Here is a 14,556-nt window from a genome sequence, read left to right on the forward strand (position 1 = left end):
TGATAAGGCTTCCATAAAATTAAAACCTAATTAAAGCTAATTTCTGCAGCCAAAATTTTTACCCTCTCGATGATCTTGCTATACGTACGATATTTCGATCGACTCGTCTGCCATTACATGCACCTCGGACCGACCATATATATTCTGTGTAAGTATATAGATCAGTATAGTGGCTTGAACGTCTTCCCTGCATGAGAACCGATCGAATTATACGCACATTACTTATTAGAGTACGTGACTTGAGTTTCACGCAATGTATATATAGTAGGCCAGGCCATGTAGGCTCAGAATGGATTCAGTGGATTGAATTCAATCGAGACATAATAAGCATTGCAAGCAATTGCACCGAAACATCCAGCTAGCATTATTCTTTTATATATTTGCATTTTTATTGTTTTCAACATGTTTCATGACGTTCATGATTTTGCTACTTGAGATTATTTTTCTCATCTGAATAAGATAAAAAGATTCCAGCAATAATGCAACAAACTGGTAGGGCTGCAGCTGAACTCATAGAAGTTCAGGGTCCTGACTCCATCATTTCAAAACTTGGAAGCTGAGCCTTCCTTCCGGTGGGCATAGATGCAGTAGTCTTCAAAAAGCAAAAACTACCGTGCAAAACCATGATTTTGTACCGTGTAGAGAAAGGGCGTTACAGATACAATGCACAAGCTTCAATGTCTTTCGAAGTGTCAAAAGGGCCAGGCCACCACCTTTTACCATGATTGTTCTAGGAAACATATATACATGATATGAAGTGAAAAAGACGTTGCATGTGTTTTGCAAATAGTACTTATATATTTACAGTTTACATCGATATATATATATGAATCTTTGAAACTATACATATAGTCAATTAATTAATAGGGTTTAAGTCATACCCGGCCGCATACTTAAATATTAATCACGGGAATTAACCCAAATATTGTCTATTAGAGCTAGCATTAATGCAAGATGTTCCTGGCTTAAGTACGATCTGGTGATGAATTTTATTATATATATATAGATAGATCATCAGTTGATTAATGTCTCTTAATTTATGCTAGCTAGCTAGTGCTGTCAGTAAAAATCTGCTCCATGCATGTTACATATAAATGCATGGGAACATAATATCGGGGACCACAGTTTGGGTTTCATGATAAAGTTAATGATGCTTTAAAAAGAACAGAAAAAAAAAATGTCTTAAAAAGCTAGCTATAGCAGTTTAATTAGCCAAAATATTTCGATGTGCTAGCTCCAGGCTGGAACTTGTATTAAAATTAATCAAGAGGATTTAATTTAATTTTTTGCACACCTCGTACGTGCTGCAAGATCCCCGCAAGGTGTGTTGCTATATATATATATATATATATATATATATATATATAAATACTAGTAAGATGTTACGTGCCTGAGGCACGTATGTGCAGTTTAAAGCATTAATATATTTTATTAAAATAAAAATAAAGTACATATATTTTATTATTTTATTACTAATATATATCTTAAAAGTTATTGAAAGATAGACTATTTGTAAATTATTATAATACTTTCTTATTATAATGAATATAAAATGATAAATCTACATAAATCTGTTTTCCTATTATAACGTATTTTCAAATTGAAAATTGAATCCATGATTATTTAATAATAAATCTACTTTATTAGCATATTTAAACATATTAATAGTGGAATAGAAACTAATAGAAATCATAAAAGTAGCCATAAATAGAATGTAAATGAAAATACAATTGTATCCCTTTGTTCTGTAATTATTACAAACGGATGAAAAGTTAATGAAAACTAGCATATTCCGTTAAAATAAGAAAATTCTGTTTCATAGGCTCTTTATATATATAGAGAGATATATAGATAAGTTAAATAGATCAGAGTGCATGGTTTAAGCAGCAGTTTAAACTACGTAGTATTGTACGTACATGCGTAAATAATTAATTAATGTATATGCATTTTAATTAGGTAGGTCGGTAATTAAACTATGACTAAGCCGGATCCATGTAGGTAGGTCATGTACTCATAATTCAGATCAAGCTACGTACGGAACGTTTAGTACTTCGATCCATAATGTACAAATATACGAGAATAATAATTAAGCTTATAAACTAATTAATAGCCCATAATTAATTAAATATGTACGTACGTACGTACGTGCCAATATTGTGGTTGGTCCCAATTAATGAACACAAACATTTTATTTATATAAATATAATTAACTCCATCCAACAACAGCTAGCTAGCTGCTGGCCGCTCATCACATTTTTCTCAAAAATATCCAGTAATACGTACTCTTGAACTCCGTGTGCTTTTTAACTTTCATTTCTTTTCCATGGTTTGCATTAATTAAATATATGAAAAGAATATAAAATGGCCTTCTTTCAGGATTTGTAACATGCACGTTTCCTTTTTTTTTTTTACTATAACTATTCCTACCATTAATTTTCATATATATATATATATATTCCTCGAGATGTTAAATAAAGAAAGTAAACAAAAATATCTGGGATAAAAGGTCAACGGTCAAAGATTTGCATTACTGTCTGTGTCTCCCACACTCCCTCACAGGCACACACATCCACACCCACATTCTCTCACAACATTCCCCAAAACCCTCACAGTTACACCAAGCACAATGCCCTCCCACTTGGGTGCGGCCCTACCTGCGGCCTCGGTGCACCCGCCTTCCTCCTATTTCTCCTCCCATCCAGCAAGATGGTCCCACTACTAGTTTCTCTAATTGTTTTCCTGATTTTAAATATTGTATCTTCCTAATTTTTGCTGGGTTCTTGACCATCCGATCATACTACCGGTGGGGGAGTTTGACGAGTCAAGCGGCCAGGTGTACCGTGTACGTACGACACGTGCTATTCCCCTCAGGTAAAGGGTCTAACGAGGGAGACTCAAAAAGGGCAAACGAGGGTGAACAAGTGGCGACAGAGGCGGGGCACAGACACGTGGCAAAAGTCTAAACTTTCATGGTGGTGGGTTAATGTGATGATGTGGCCATTACATCAGCTTGATAGCACTTTGGCCAACAACCTCTCTTGAATTCAGGGAAATATATATATACGGATAATTGGAGGGATAGGATAGTATTGTGTAAATATTTGCTACATCTTATCCATTATAATCAGCCGCGACTGAAACAGTATATATAATAATGAAACAATATGAATCCGTACAAACAGAATGATACATGATCTTATGAGAATGGCTATCGTTCTTGATCAAGCGCCGAGTTACTCAAAACTCTTGTCTATGTGAAAGAAGGTACTTTGAATCTAATTTACAGCCTCGACAGACCCTTATTCCATGTTGGGAGAGTAATGATCACTAATTCTTAACCTTAAAAAAGTCCAAAAACATAGTATAGTATGATTATCGCATTGAAGATATGGTCAAATGTGTTCGGTTAAGCATAATATCAAATGGATAATTAATAATATCTCTGTTGACATTGTGGTGTCTTGCGTATTATATGGCGTGTACAAATATTTCTTTGACCTAAAACAAGATACTGAAATTATATATGTTAGATATTGAGTACAAGGACAGGTGGCTAATTACTACCTGAATATAATCGTACTCATTATGAAAAATATGATCTATTATGTGAAAATCATGGAGTACTTTGATATATGTATAATATATTGTGTTTATAAATACATTTGGTTGACCAAGTCGAATAGATCAGTATTTTGATCATTTTGTTTATCTTGCTCTGATTTCCCACATCGAATTAAACGTGTTATCTTTGTGCTTATTATTTTTTTTAAAGAAGAGGACGGTATCTCAAATTTATTAATAGTTCTCACTTGTGACAAAAAAAAAAATCGTGATTACAGATAGACACCTGTAGGTTACAAATAATCATAAAGGACCAAAACTCATACATCAAATTAAAAACCTAAAACATTTAATATTATCATAAGACACTAGAACTTTAATATTTTTTTGTAATAATATGGAGAGTAACATCAATAAATCATGTTTTGTTTTCCATAATCGTTATCATAAGACAAAAGAACCGTGCAGTAGTTATTTCTTATACATTGTCAATAATCTACACATGTACATGATACTGACGTAATTTGAATTGACTAATTTGTAGTAAAGTTATTAAGCTTGTAAGGCTAATTGGTATAAGTAATTGGTCTTGAAATTTAAGTATTTAGAGTTAAATAAAGACTAATTATATATGTATATCGATAACTTGATCTGCGACATATGGTAATATTTCTTCCTTTATAACAAATAGTTATCTAAATTCCTAATAAATAAATAAAAAACAAAGAATGAAATGGATAAGATCTCGTCCTACTTAAATATTAGCGGCCCATCGATATATATATATATATATATATATATATATGGTTTGAATTTAGAGAAACATATATACACACAAGTAGCGATCATAAATATATCCATTACCTGGCCTCTCTAGCTAGTTGACATTAACTCAACTTACGTACGTTAATTGATCAATGTTTATAACTAGTAGAAAATTGTAACCATTTTTGCTTGCATTTGATATTATATATGCCATCTAGGGATCACTAACTAGAGCGCTTTTGATCCTCATAACTGGCATCGTACGTGATCAAATAGATCTTTAGAGAAATATATATATAGTCAGCAAAAATGCCGGCCAGAAACCAAAGAATATTATATATATATATATATATATATAATTGGTGCAATTAATATGTAGATGATGGGTGATCTATTTTCTCTTCCACTTCATGAGTCGTGGTTAGGTTAATTGTATACTAAGATTTTCATCAGCCTACTTTTCTCCCTCTTTTCACACCCACCGGTACCCAATATCAATCATATTCGGTCATTTCTTTTGTCAAACTCTTATTCAGACACTATCATTTTGACACGATTGTGCATCTAAAAAAGGCATTGAATTTGAACAACATGAAGAACAATTAATAGAAATAAATAAAATCTCAATATATAATTTATATCAAAATTTTGTCTTTGCTAACTAAAGATGGGAAAAAAATTTTGTTATCATCTAATACGTACATGCATGATGTATATAAAATGCATAAAGGTGTAAAAAATAAAAGATAAACGATACTTACAGTCGTGAAAATTTAAGTATCGTGCAATCGCTTTGAAAAAAAGAATAAATATGAGATCTACATGAAAAGAAATTAATTTTTTAATAATAGATCTCACTCTTTTTTAAAAGTGATTGTACGACAGTTGCGCATTTTATGACTGCACGTAGCATTACTCCAAAAAAAATTCTTGCAAATAACCACATAAACTACTACGCCAAGGCACAGGATGCATGCATTCGGCCTATCTGTACACCTGTCAATCTATCAAGTTAGGCAGCCAGCTGCTAATTGTATTCTCCAACAAGAAACATAGGACGCAAAAAAAAAAAAAAAAATACCATACGATAAAATTGCAAAGAAGGCCGTTTTTCGGGTATGATGAGGAAAATGCGAGTCGGTGCCGGTATTTTATGGAACACGCGCAGTACAAGCACGCACATAACCGGTGGATTTCACTACGTGTTTAAATATCGGATACGGTCGGTTAAGAATGACATGTTTGTGTCGTTGAAACAGCTAGCTTGATGCATTTATATCCTGGGTTTCCTTGTACGACAAGCACCACGATTGGCACCCCCCATCGGTCTCCTCCTCTGGAGAAGAGAAGGAGAAATTTGAAATGGGCTTTGCGTGCACGAGTTAAAATTAGCCGATCGAGTAGTATTTTAAAGACTTCGAGGGTGGGTGAAGCCGTACGGCGACGAGTGGGTGCATGGAATTTGAATGAAACAACGCGGAGAAATGGTCCATTAAGGGAGGCTCAGCTGGTAGCAGATGACAAAAGTAGCAGATCAGTAATCTCTCCGTACTTGTATGTGATGTGGAAACTGATTAAAACATCAAATTTTTAAGCCGTCATATTGACAGACTTTATTATGTACATGTAATATGATAGATAATATAGAAGTTTGTCACATGAGTTATATAAAATGAATATATTTTTATTTTTTCCGTAAATTTTAATTGCCTCACCGTTTAGTGGTGCGTTTTCACATTCGTCACGAAATTTTTAATAATATTCGAACTTTCAGATAAATAATAAAATAAAAATAATTATATTCAAAGTTCAAACTCTAAAAGGGAAATAAAAGATAACAGAGAGTGTTTTAATTTACTCTTTCACCCTTGGTCGTACTGTTTGTTTACTTCCTAATCCCTTGGGTGAAGCACAGCCAGCTTGGTCTCTGCCTCTATATAAACCCACTTGCTCTCTTTCCTCTTCCCCCACGCACAAAAGCATCATCCCGTTTATAACGAACACACTCTCTTTTTCTCTCCCTCTCTCTTTAGCATCCTCCCATATACTTGAAAAGCTACCTCTCTTTCACGGTGCCAAGAAAAAAGGGGCCGGGAAGAAACACCATGCCTGAGGCTCCAAACTGCTCATTGAAACCCACAAACTACAATCTTGTAGAGAAAAACAAGAAGACTCTTCAGTTCATTGAAGATGTCACGGCCAACGCTGATGAAGTTCAGAAGCGTATTCTTTCCGAAATCCTCTCTCGCAATGCTAACGTAGAGTACTTGCAAAGGCACGGCCTCAAAGGTCACACTGACCGCGATACCTTCAAGAAAGTCATGCCTGTGATCACCTACGAGGATATCCAGTCAGATATCACTCGTATTGCCAATGGTGACACTTCCCCAATCCTCTGCTCAAGGCCCATTTCGGAGTTCTTGACGAGGTCTGCCTGCAAGAACCTTTTTTTTCCATGCTTAATCTGGAACTGTTTGACATTTCTTTGACTATTTTGGCTTAATGGTTTGTTTTGGTGTTGGTGTTGGTGTTGGTGTTGGTGTGAGTGGTGTTTTTGGATGGTTTCGCTAAATGGGTTAACTTTTTTCTTTGGATTCGGCTTTGTAGCTCTGGGACATCTGGTGGAGAGAGAAAATTGATGCCCACCATAGAAGAAGAACTAGGAAGGAGGTCACAGCTATATAGCCTCTTGATGCCTGTGATGAGCCAATTTGTTGCTGGCCTAGAGGAAGGCAAAGGAATGTACTTTTTGTTCATAAAATCCGAGGCCAAGACACCTGGAGGTCTTTTGGCTCGCCCTGTTCTAACTAGCTATTACAAAAGCTCCCACTTCAAAGAAAGGCAATATGACCCTTACACGAACTACACCAGCCCAAACGAAACCATCCTCTGCCCTGACTCCTACCAAAGCATGTATACACAACTACTTTGTGGCCTCTGCCATAACAAGGAAGTTATAAGGGTTGGAGCTGTTTTTGCCTCTGGTTTTATCCGCGCCATCCGTTTCCTAGAGAAGCATTGGGCCTCTCTTTGCAACGATATCAGAACCGGAAACATCAATCCCCAAATCACTGACCCTTCTGTCCGAGAGGCTGTCATGAAGATCCTAAAACCTGATCCCAAGCTTGCAGATTTCATTGAAGTCGAGTGTAGCAAAGATTCTTGGCAAGGAATCATAACCAGGTTGTGGCCCAACACCAAGTATGTGGATGTTATTGTGACTGGGACCATGTCACAGTACATTCCAACTCTTGATCACTATAGCAATGGCCTCCCACTTGTGTGCACCATGTATGCATCCTCTGAATGCTACTTCGGTGTCAACCTTAATCCTCTTTGCAAGCCTAGTGAAGTTTCCTACACCCTCATTCCCACCATGTGCTATTTCGAATTCCTGCCCGTTCACAGAAATAATGGGGTCACTTACTCTCCCTCCGTCCCTAAATCCCTCAGTGAAAAAGAACAGAAAGAGTTAGTGGATCTAGTTGATGTCAAGCTTGGGCAAGAATATGAGCTTGTTGTTACCACTTATTCTGGTATGTTTTTCCTGTTCTTTTATAAACAACTCGCGATTTAAAGCATATAGTTACAATATTTTGCCATATTGGAACTTGTGTGTGCTTAACGAGTATGTGATATTGCAGGACTTTATCGCTATAGGGTTGGAGATGTGCTCCGAGTAGCTGGATTCAAGAACAAGGCCCCTCAGTTCAACTTCATATGCCGGAAAAATGTGGTCCTCAGCATTGATTCTGACAAGACTGATGAAGTTGAGCTGCAAAATGCAGTAAAGAATGCGGTGAACCATTTGATGCAATTTAATGCAACTCTGGCTGAATACACTAGCCATGCGGAAACCTCAACAATCCCAGGCCACTATGTGCTATTCTGGGAGCTTAGCCTCAATGGGTCAACCCCAATTCCGCCCTCAGTGTTTGAGGACTGCTGCTTGACTATTGAAGAGTCCCTCAACAGCGTGTACCGCCAGGGACGTGTCTCTGACAAGTCAATTGGCCCCCTAGAGATTAAGATTGTTGAGCCCGGGACCTTCGATAAGCTCATGGATTATGCCATTAGCTTAGGGGCGTCCATAAACCAGTACAAGACCCCGAGGTGTGTGAAATTTTTACCCATTGTTGAGCTCTTGAACTCGAGGGTTCTGTCAAACTACTTCAGTCCCAAATGTCCCAAGTGGGTTCCGGGCCACAGGCAATGGAACAATCAGGATTGAAGGAAACTAAAGATCAGGGACTGCGGAACAAGTACCAGTACTCAGTCTTGGTAGCTTTCATGGAGGTTCACAAGAACTGTTTTTGTGATCATCTTAGGAAAAAAGTTAATTATCCATTTTAGGTTAACCCATCTCTTGAATGTTTCCCTTTTTCATTTTTTTTTCCCGAATATTTTAGTCGCTGTCTAATATGCATAGACTTTGAATTAGCCCATGTACAAAAACGGTTCCTGTTTCAAGGAAAGCTTTCTCTTATTTTCTTTCTTTTAACTCGCTTTTCTATTTCAGTTGTTTGCTGTTGTTCTTGCAATAATCATCACGTTTTATGCGAATTTGATTCTTAAATATTCCTGGAAGGAATCATGACCACTGAAGTCTGATGGGCTACCTTGCCAAAACGGCCGCTAGAAAGCCAGTTCCTGATCTGAACTATCTTTTTCCATAATTTTCAAGAAAAGGACACCCAACTTTTCTAATAGTAATTGTGTTTTAGTCTAGGTATAAATCAGTCTCCTAAAGATAAACTAATCCAATTGTCGAGTGACTTGTCCACATGACACACGAAGCTATCTCTCTCTCTCTCTCTCTCTCTCTCTCTCTCTCGGAACGCAAATCTCTTTTCTTTTCCTTTCCTTTCCTTTGGTCGGATACAGCTTCTCTCCATTATCTGTGTGTATTGTCAAATGACCCATTGATTAAATAAACTATATATATATCCATGTCACAAGACACAATATATAAAAAGGGAACAAAACCTATTCACCAAGATATATCCAGTACTTATCAATACGTGCGGCATATGATAATTATTGATCTGGCATAATAAAAGTTAATCATATATATATATATTTTTTTTTAAAAAGGAAAATGGATGGTAGCTATTTCCGTCTTCATCCGAACACAACTGTAGCCTTGCATGTGCTTGGTTGGTCCAGAATATTAGGGCAGGACTTGTTTCTATAGGAAGTCATATATATTTAAATTAAACCAATTAATTCCTTGTTATAAGTCGGTGTTCGAAAAAAAATCCTTGTTAGATGACTATTAATAAAGGCAGCGGCCTTATATGAACAAAAAAAAAAGAAAAAAGTAAATAAATAATACAGTTCTGGATGGGATGATCTATTAATATATATATATGACCATTAATTTCCAACTGTGGATGGATAACCTAAAAGCATTCATATCATATTATACATATCTATCAGTCTCATGCGCCTGCCGCCTGGTTTTGGGATTCCTGTTCCTATTTGTTTGGTCAAGTCTAGATCATATTATATTCAACTCATGTGATGAAGTAAGCAGCTGTAATGTATTTATGTACATGCCAAAATTGCATGCCTGCATGCTAAAATACACTTTTAAGCCCACCCATGATGTATTCAGCACCTGGAGATCGAAAATGAAAAAAAAAAAATGGAGCCACCTCTCTGCGATGATCAGTGACGTTGAACGCAAGAACACTAGGACCCATCTCTGTTCCGGCCATGAAACTAGCCGGGAATTTGCACAACCAATCAAAAGACAAGAACTGGTGGAAGGGCAAGGGAGTTTTGTATTGGAGTGCCAAGACTAGACAGATGAGGGTAGAGTCAGAAGACTGTTCCTGGCCTGTGTGTGCCTTTGTATGAGAAAACAAACAAAAACAGTTTTTGATTTCCTGAAAATGTTTTCAAGGTGCTGTGAGTCGACAAAAAACAGTAGTCCCCCCAGACAACACCAGAAAAAGATAGAAAAAAGAGACAATTCTTCACAGACAAATCTTCAGGTTGCAGATTGAAAAAAGCTTCAAAAGCACTTCAGGTTGGGGATAAGGTCTTTTTTGTTTCTGTTCCAGTAGTGGTGCAAGCAACTGTATCATTCATACGCCTTTGTCTTCTTCATGATTTTCCATTTACTTGCCGACTTTCCATGCGCACCTCCAAAATTGATCAACACGAATATATGTTCACGTATGCCAATTCCACCCAAATGCAATCGGCGAGCTAGCTAGGTGCAAAATTCTGATCATGATTAATCACGTCGGAACTCGGGCCACATATTTTTACCATGATTTCAATTGGATAAAATATTAAATCACTTCCGAATATCCATTATAATTTTTTACACAAAATTTTATATATATATATATATATATATGTTATTTATCTAAATTTATTTATGAACCGAGAAAACCCACACCGAAGCCGTCTCCTATCTCGTCAACTTACTCTTTTTAGAATATACTCTATGCTTTCATTGGCAAAGTGCTTCCTGACTGTCTCACGTAATACGTTGATGATAAGGTTGATTTTTGGATAAGCTTGTAATCACTAATCAGCAGACATTTGAAAGCAACTTGGACTATGAATTTCTTGGTTGTAAGAAGTAAAATGGTAATTTAATTACTATGAATTCGGTAAATGTTTTTTATGCTTATAACTTTATCGGATGGCTAGCTAGCTTGCTAGTTGTTTTAAATTTTTAGTGCTTCGACATGATTCATGCTCACAAAATTTTTTTATAAAATTAAATTTATAAATTGATATATAGATTTTTTTTTTATATAGAATATGAAGGTATTTTTTATAAGATATAAAATAATAAATAGTAAATAATGACTAATTTTTTCTTAAAAATAGCACAAATTATTTTGACTTATCCTAAGATTATTATTATTATTTTTTAGTTCCATTGAATATTGATGGAAGTTGTCCAGCTGTAGCAAAATATCTTGCCGTAGTGACCAATTAAAAGTAACAAAGAAAAAAAAAAGAAAAGGTATAGTTGAGTCAGTTGACACTTGAGTGAAAAACTTGTGGTAAAACAATCCCAATAAAGTGATGCCGCTAAAAGGCCAAACATGGGAGACTGTACTGCTGTCCAATCACTTTCTTCATTATAAAAAGAAGATAATTACGTTTTTATTTTTCTTAAAATATCTATATACATATATTTTTCTTTTCTTTTTCGTGCTTAAGAAAAAGAAAAATGCAATGCCAAATAAACGGCGAGGAGGACTTGGGAGGGGCAGGGAACAGATCCACGTAACCAACGATCGCATTGTCTGCGGGGTCCACGGACCATGCAGTCACGGCTCCCGAGTAGCGTGGAATCCGGAAAAAAAAAAAATTATTCTGATGGGGGTAAGCTCTTCAGTGGGGGACCATGCATAAAATCTCGCCACGTGTTAAGCATCAGCGTTGACCTGACGCTTTAAATAGAGGGTCGAGCCTAGAATTAAGACACAGGGCTGTTCGTGGGACCCCCATGGATTTCGCCAATCACAGCACAGCGATCCACGTGGGGCTGTTTTCTCTTGGTCGGCCCCTCCTTACGTGCATCACAAGCGGTTTAGATCTGAGACTGCGTTTTTTCTTTTTTGGAAACACGAAATTATGTTTCAAAATTCTTTTACATTGAAATAAACATAAAAACTAGTCAGGTTTTTAATTTCCTATTTTTTTTAAAAAAATATAATTGAGCTACTTAGAGCATTAATATTTGACTCATTGATGAGTCAAATCTTCAAAATTTGATAATTTTAGTTTTAAAATTTTAATATTAGATTCATCATATGTTCAAATGTCAAGTTTTTAATTACAGTATATTTTTTTTCATCTTTAAATTTAAAGACTCACAATTCACACTTTATAACTATTATTTTATTTATTTAAATTATTATTTTGAGCCACCATATATTTAAATTAGGAAATAATAATTTAAGTATTAAATTAAATTATTAATGAACATATAGTTAGTGTAATTATAAAATATAAAAAAAATAAATTAAAAATATTATTATTAAAAAAATAATATTATATTTTATTTGGATGAATCTAATAACTAATCCAATGTAGAGTTATAGATAAAGAGATTTTAGATTTATAAAAAATATGTACTTTTCATTAAATTTTAAAGATAAAAATAATGAATCTAATACTAATACTCTCATGTGAATAAAGAGAATGAAACGATTGAGAATTGACTTGCAAGCTACAACAATGTATGCATTAAAATCAAATCAATCAAATAATAAAATTGATGACCATACTTTCTGGTATAACTCAAAAAATTAATTGAGATGATATGAAATGAGATAAAAGTTAAAAATTAAATAAAATATAATTTTTTAGTATATCTTTATTTTAGAATTTAAAAAAAAATTAAATTGTTTATTGTTTCTTGTGTGGGGTTTAAAATTTTTTTAATAATTAGATAAAATGAAATGAAATAAGTTGATAGGTTTCTTGTATCCAAACAACTCCTAAATTGGCATTCTATTCATTTATGTAAATGATTTCTAGATATTTATTTATTTATTTATGGATAAGCTTGAAACATTCAAGAATATTTGCTGAGATATGTCATATTTTTAATAGATTCATGTTGTGAACATTTGGGATCCTATATACATGAGTTTTTTTATTTTATGCATACATACAACGGGAATTAGGATTTGGAATCAATTGATCGAGTTAATTATAATAAGTAATAAACAAAAATAATTAAGACATAAGAAAGCCAGTAGGGATGGATCGATGAAGTGTTAATTTATATGAATCAGTGAGAGAGGCGAGGTTATAAAGGATTCTAGCGAGCATATATGCATCTGATCAACAGCGATGGTGAAAAAACAGGTTTGAGAGTGATTGAAAGATGCATGAATGACTAATAAGACATGGACAGTTTTGGGACTGACTAAAAATTATCAATACCTTTAGAGCCAATTAGTGCAACAATGAAAGAGATGGCCATTATAACGTCTGCACTGATCATCAGGACAAGACAAAACATATATAAAAGTGAAAAATAATATATCAGAGCAGCCAATATTGAGAATAATTGTAACAACAATTAAGCATAGAATGATTGATACGAAAGAAAGGTTGACAGCAATGTGATCAGAAAGGCCGGAGAATGAATGAATCAAAATATTGTTCAGTTGGGTTTTCGAGAGCAAGATTGACAGATATATCTTTTAAAAGTGGATGATCAACTGTGATGAGCGATCAACCAGATAAAACCAAGGTCTTTTTCTTTTCTTTTACACACTTTATATATAAAAATTTGTAGCAGGCTTTTTGGAGATATATCCGATCCATTATTACTTGGCCAGGGAGATAATTATTTTTTGAAAAAAATTATTATGCTGCTTAAAACTTACTTTTCCATTCCACCGCTCAGTGTTTTTTTTTTAATATTTAATGATGAAAAAAATAATTTTAAATATATTAATTTTTTTTATTTTTTTTAAATATTTAAATATATTAAAAAAATATGAATAAAAAAATTATAAAAATAATTAACAGTATAAATAAGCGATACTACTCAAACGACAAAGTAAAAATAATTAACAGTATAAATAAGCGATACTACTCAAACGACAAGGTAGCATCCCTCTTATTTTATATCATATCATGTATTTATCTCAGATACATACATAAGATATGAATAAAAAAATTATAAAAATAATTAACAGTATAAATTATCTATCTATTTTCACATACATAAGCAAACGCTTCCGTTTTGGTGCAGTTTTAACTAATTGCATCATGTGTGCGCATGCGTCCCACGTGATAAGATATTGATATGACATGTAATTCTAAATATTGAAAGAAAATTATTTATTCGTAATCAATTATTTTTAATAAAAATAATTATTTTTTTATTAAAATAAGTCTATTTTTATCGTAAATAATCGTTATCGTCATAAATAATTCATCACAAATGCTTATTATTTTTTTTATATATATAAATGAATAATTATTCTTGAACTATTGAATAATGCAATATTAAATTTATTAGGTCATTAAAATTGTTTAAATAAATACTAGATTTTAACAGTCTTTCTACTTATAAGTTGTAAATACACCATTTGTTATAAAACTAATTACAACTATAAAAACAAAAATTCAAAGCACGAATTTCTTTTGTGCTAGTTATGAATATATAAGGCTTCCTGACCTATCAATAAATTTGTACAGTATGTTAATGGGCTCGTTTGGATAGTAAGATAA

The 14,556-nt window shown here is 34.0% G+C and overlaps 1 protein-coding gene across 1 annotated transcript; it reads left to right on the forward strand.

Annotated features, from left to right (window-relative positions):
- The first annotated feature begins 6,295 nt into the window (after window positions 1–6,295).
- LOC109014236 (indole-3-acetic acid-amido synthetase GH3.6) lies at window positions 6,296–8,812 on the forward strand. The gene is made up of 3 exons (XM_018996619.2): window positions 6,296–6,754; window positions 6,934–7,862; window positions 7,971–8,812. Exons 1-3 carry the CDS (start codon window positions 6,432–6,434, stop codon window positions 8,555–8,557), a joined length of 1,839 nt encoding a protein of 612 aa, XP_018852164.1. The 5' UTR covers window positions 6,296–6,431; the 3' UTR covers window positions 8,558–8,812.
- The last annotated feature ends 5,744 nt before the right edge of the window (window positions 8,813–14,556 follow it).

The sequence above is a fragment of the Juglans regia genome, chromosome 2, assembly GCF_001411555.2.
Source record: "Juglans regia cultivar Chandler chromosome 2, Walnut 2.0, whole genome shotgun sequence".
Lineage (NCBI taxonomy): Eukaryota > Viridiplantae > Streptophyta > Magnoliopsida > Fagales > Juglandaceae > Juglans > Juglans regia.

What these genes read in the sequence shown, in the direction of transcription:
- LOC109014236 (XM_018996619.2), top strand. Translation starts at nt 6,432, where the DNA reads ATGCCTGAGGCTCCAAACTGCTCATTGAAACCCACAAACTACAATCTT. An exon ending in ATTTCGGAGTTCTTGACGAG is followed by an intron (nt 6,755 to 6,933) that starts GTCTGCCTGCAA and finishes TCGGCTTTGTAG; the next exon opens with CTCTGGGACATCTGGTGGAG. An exon ending in TGTTGTTACCACTTATTCTG is followed by an intron (nt 7,863 to 7,970) that starts GTATGTTTTTCC and finishes GTGATATTGCAG; the next exon opens with GACTTTATCGCTATAGGGTT.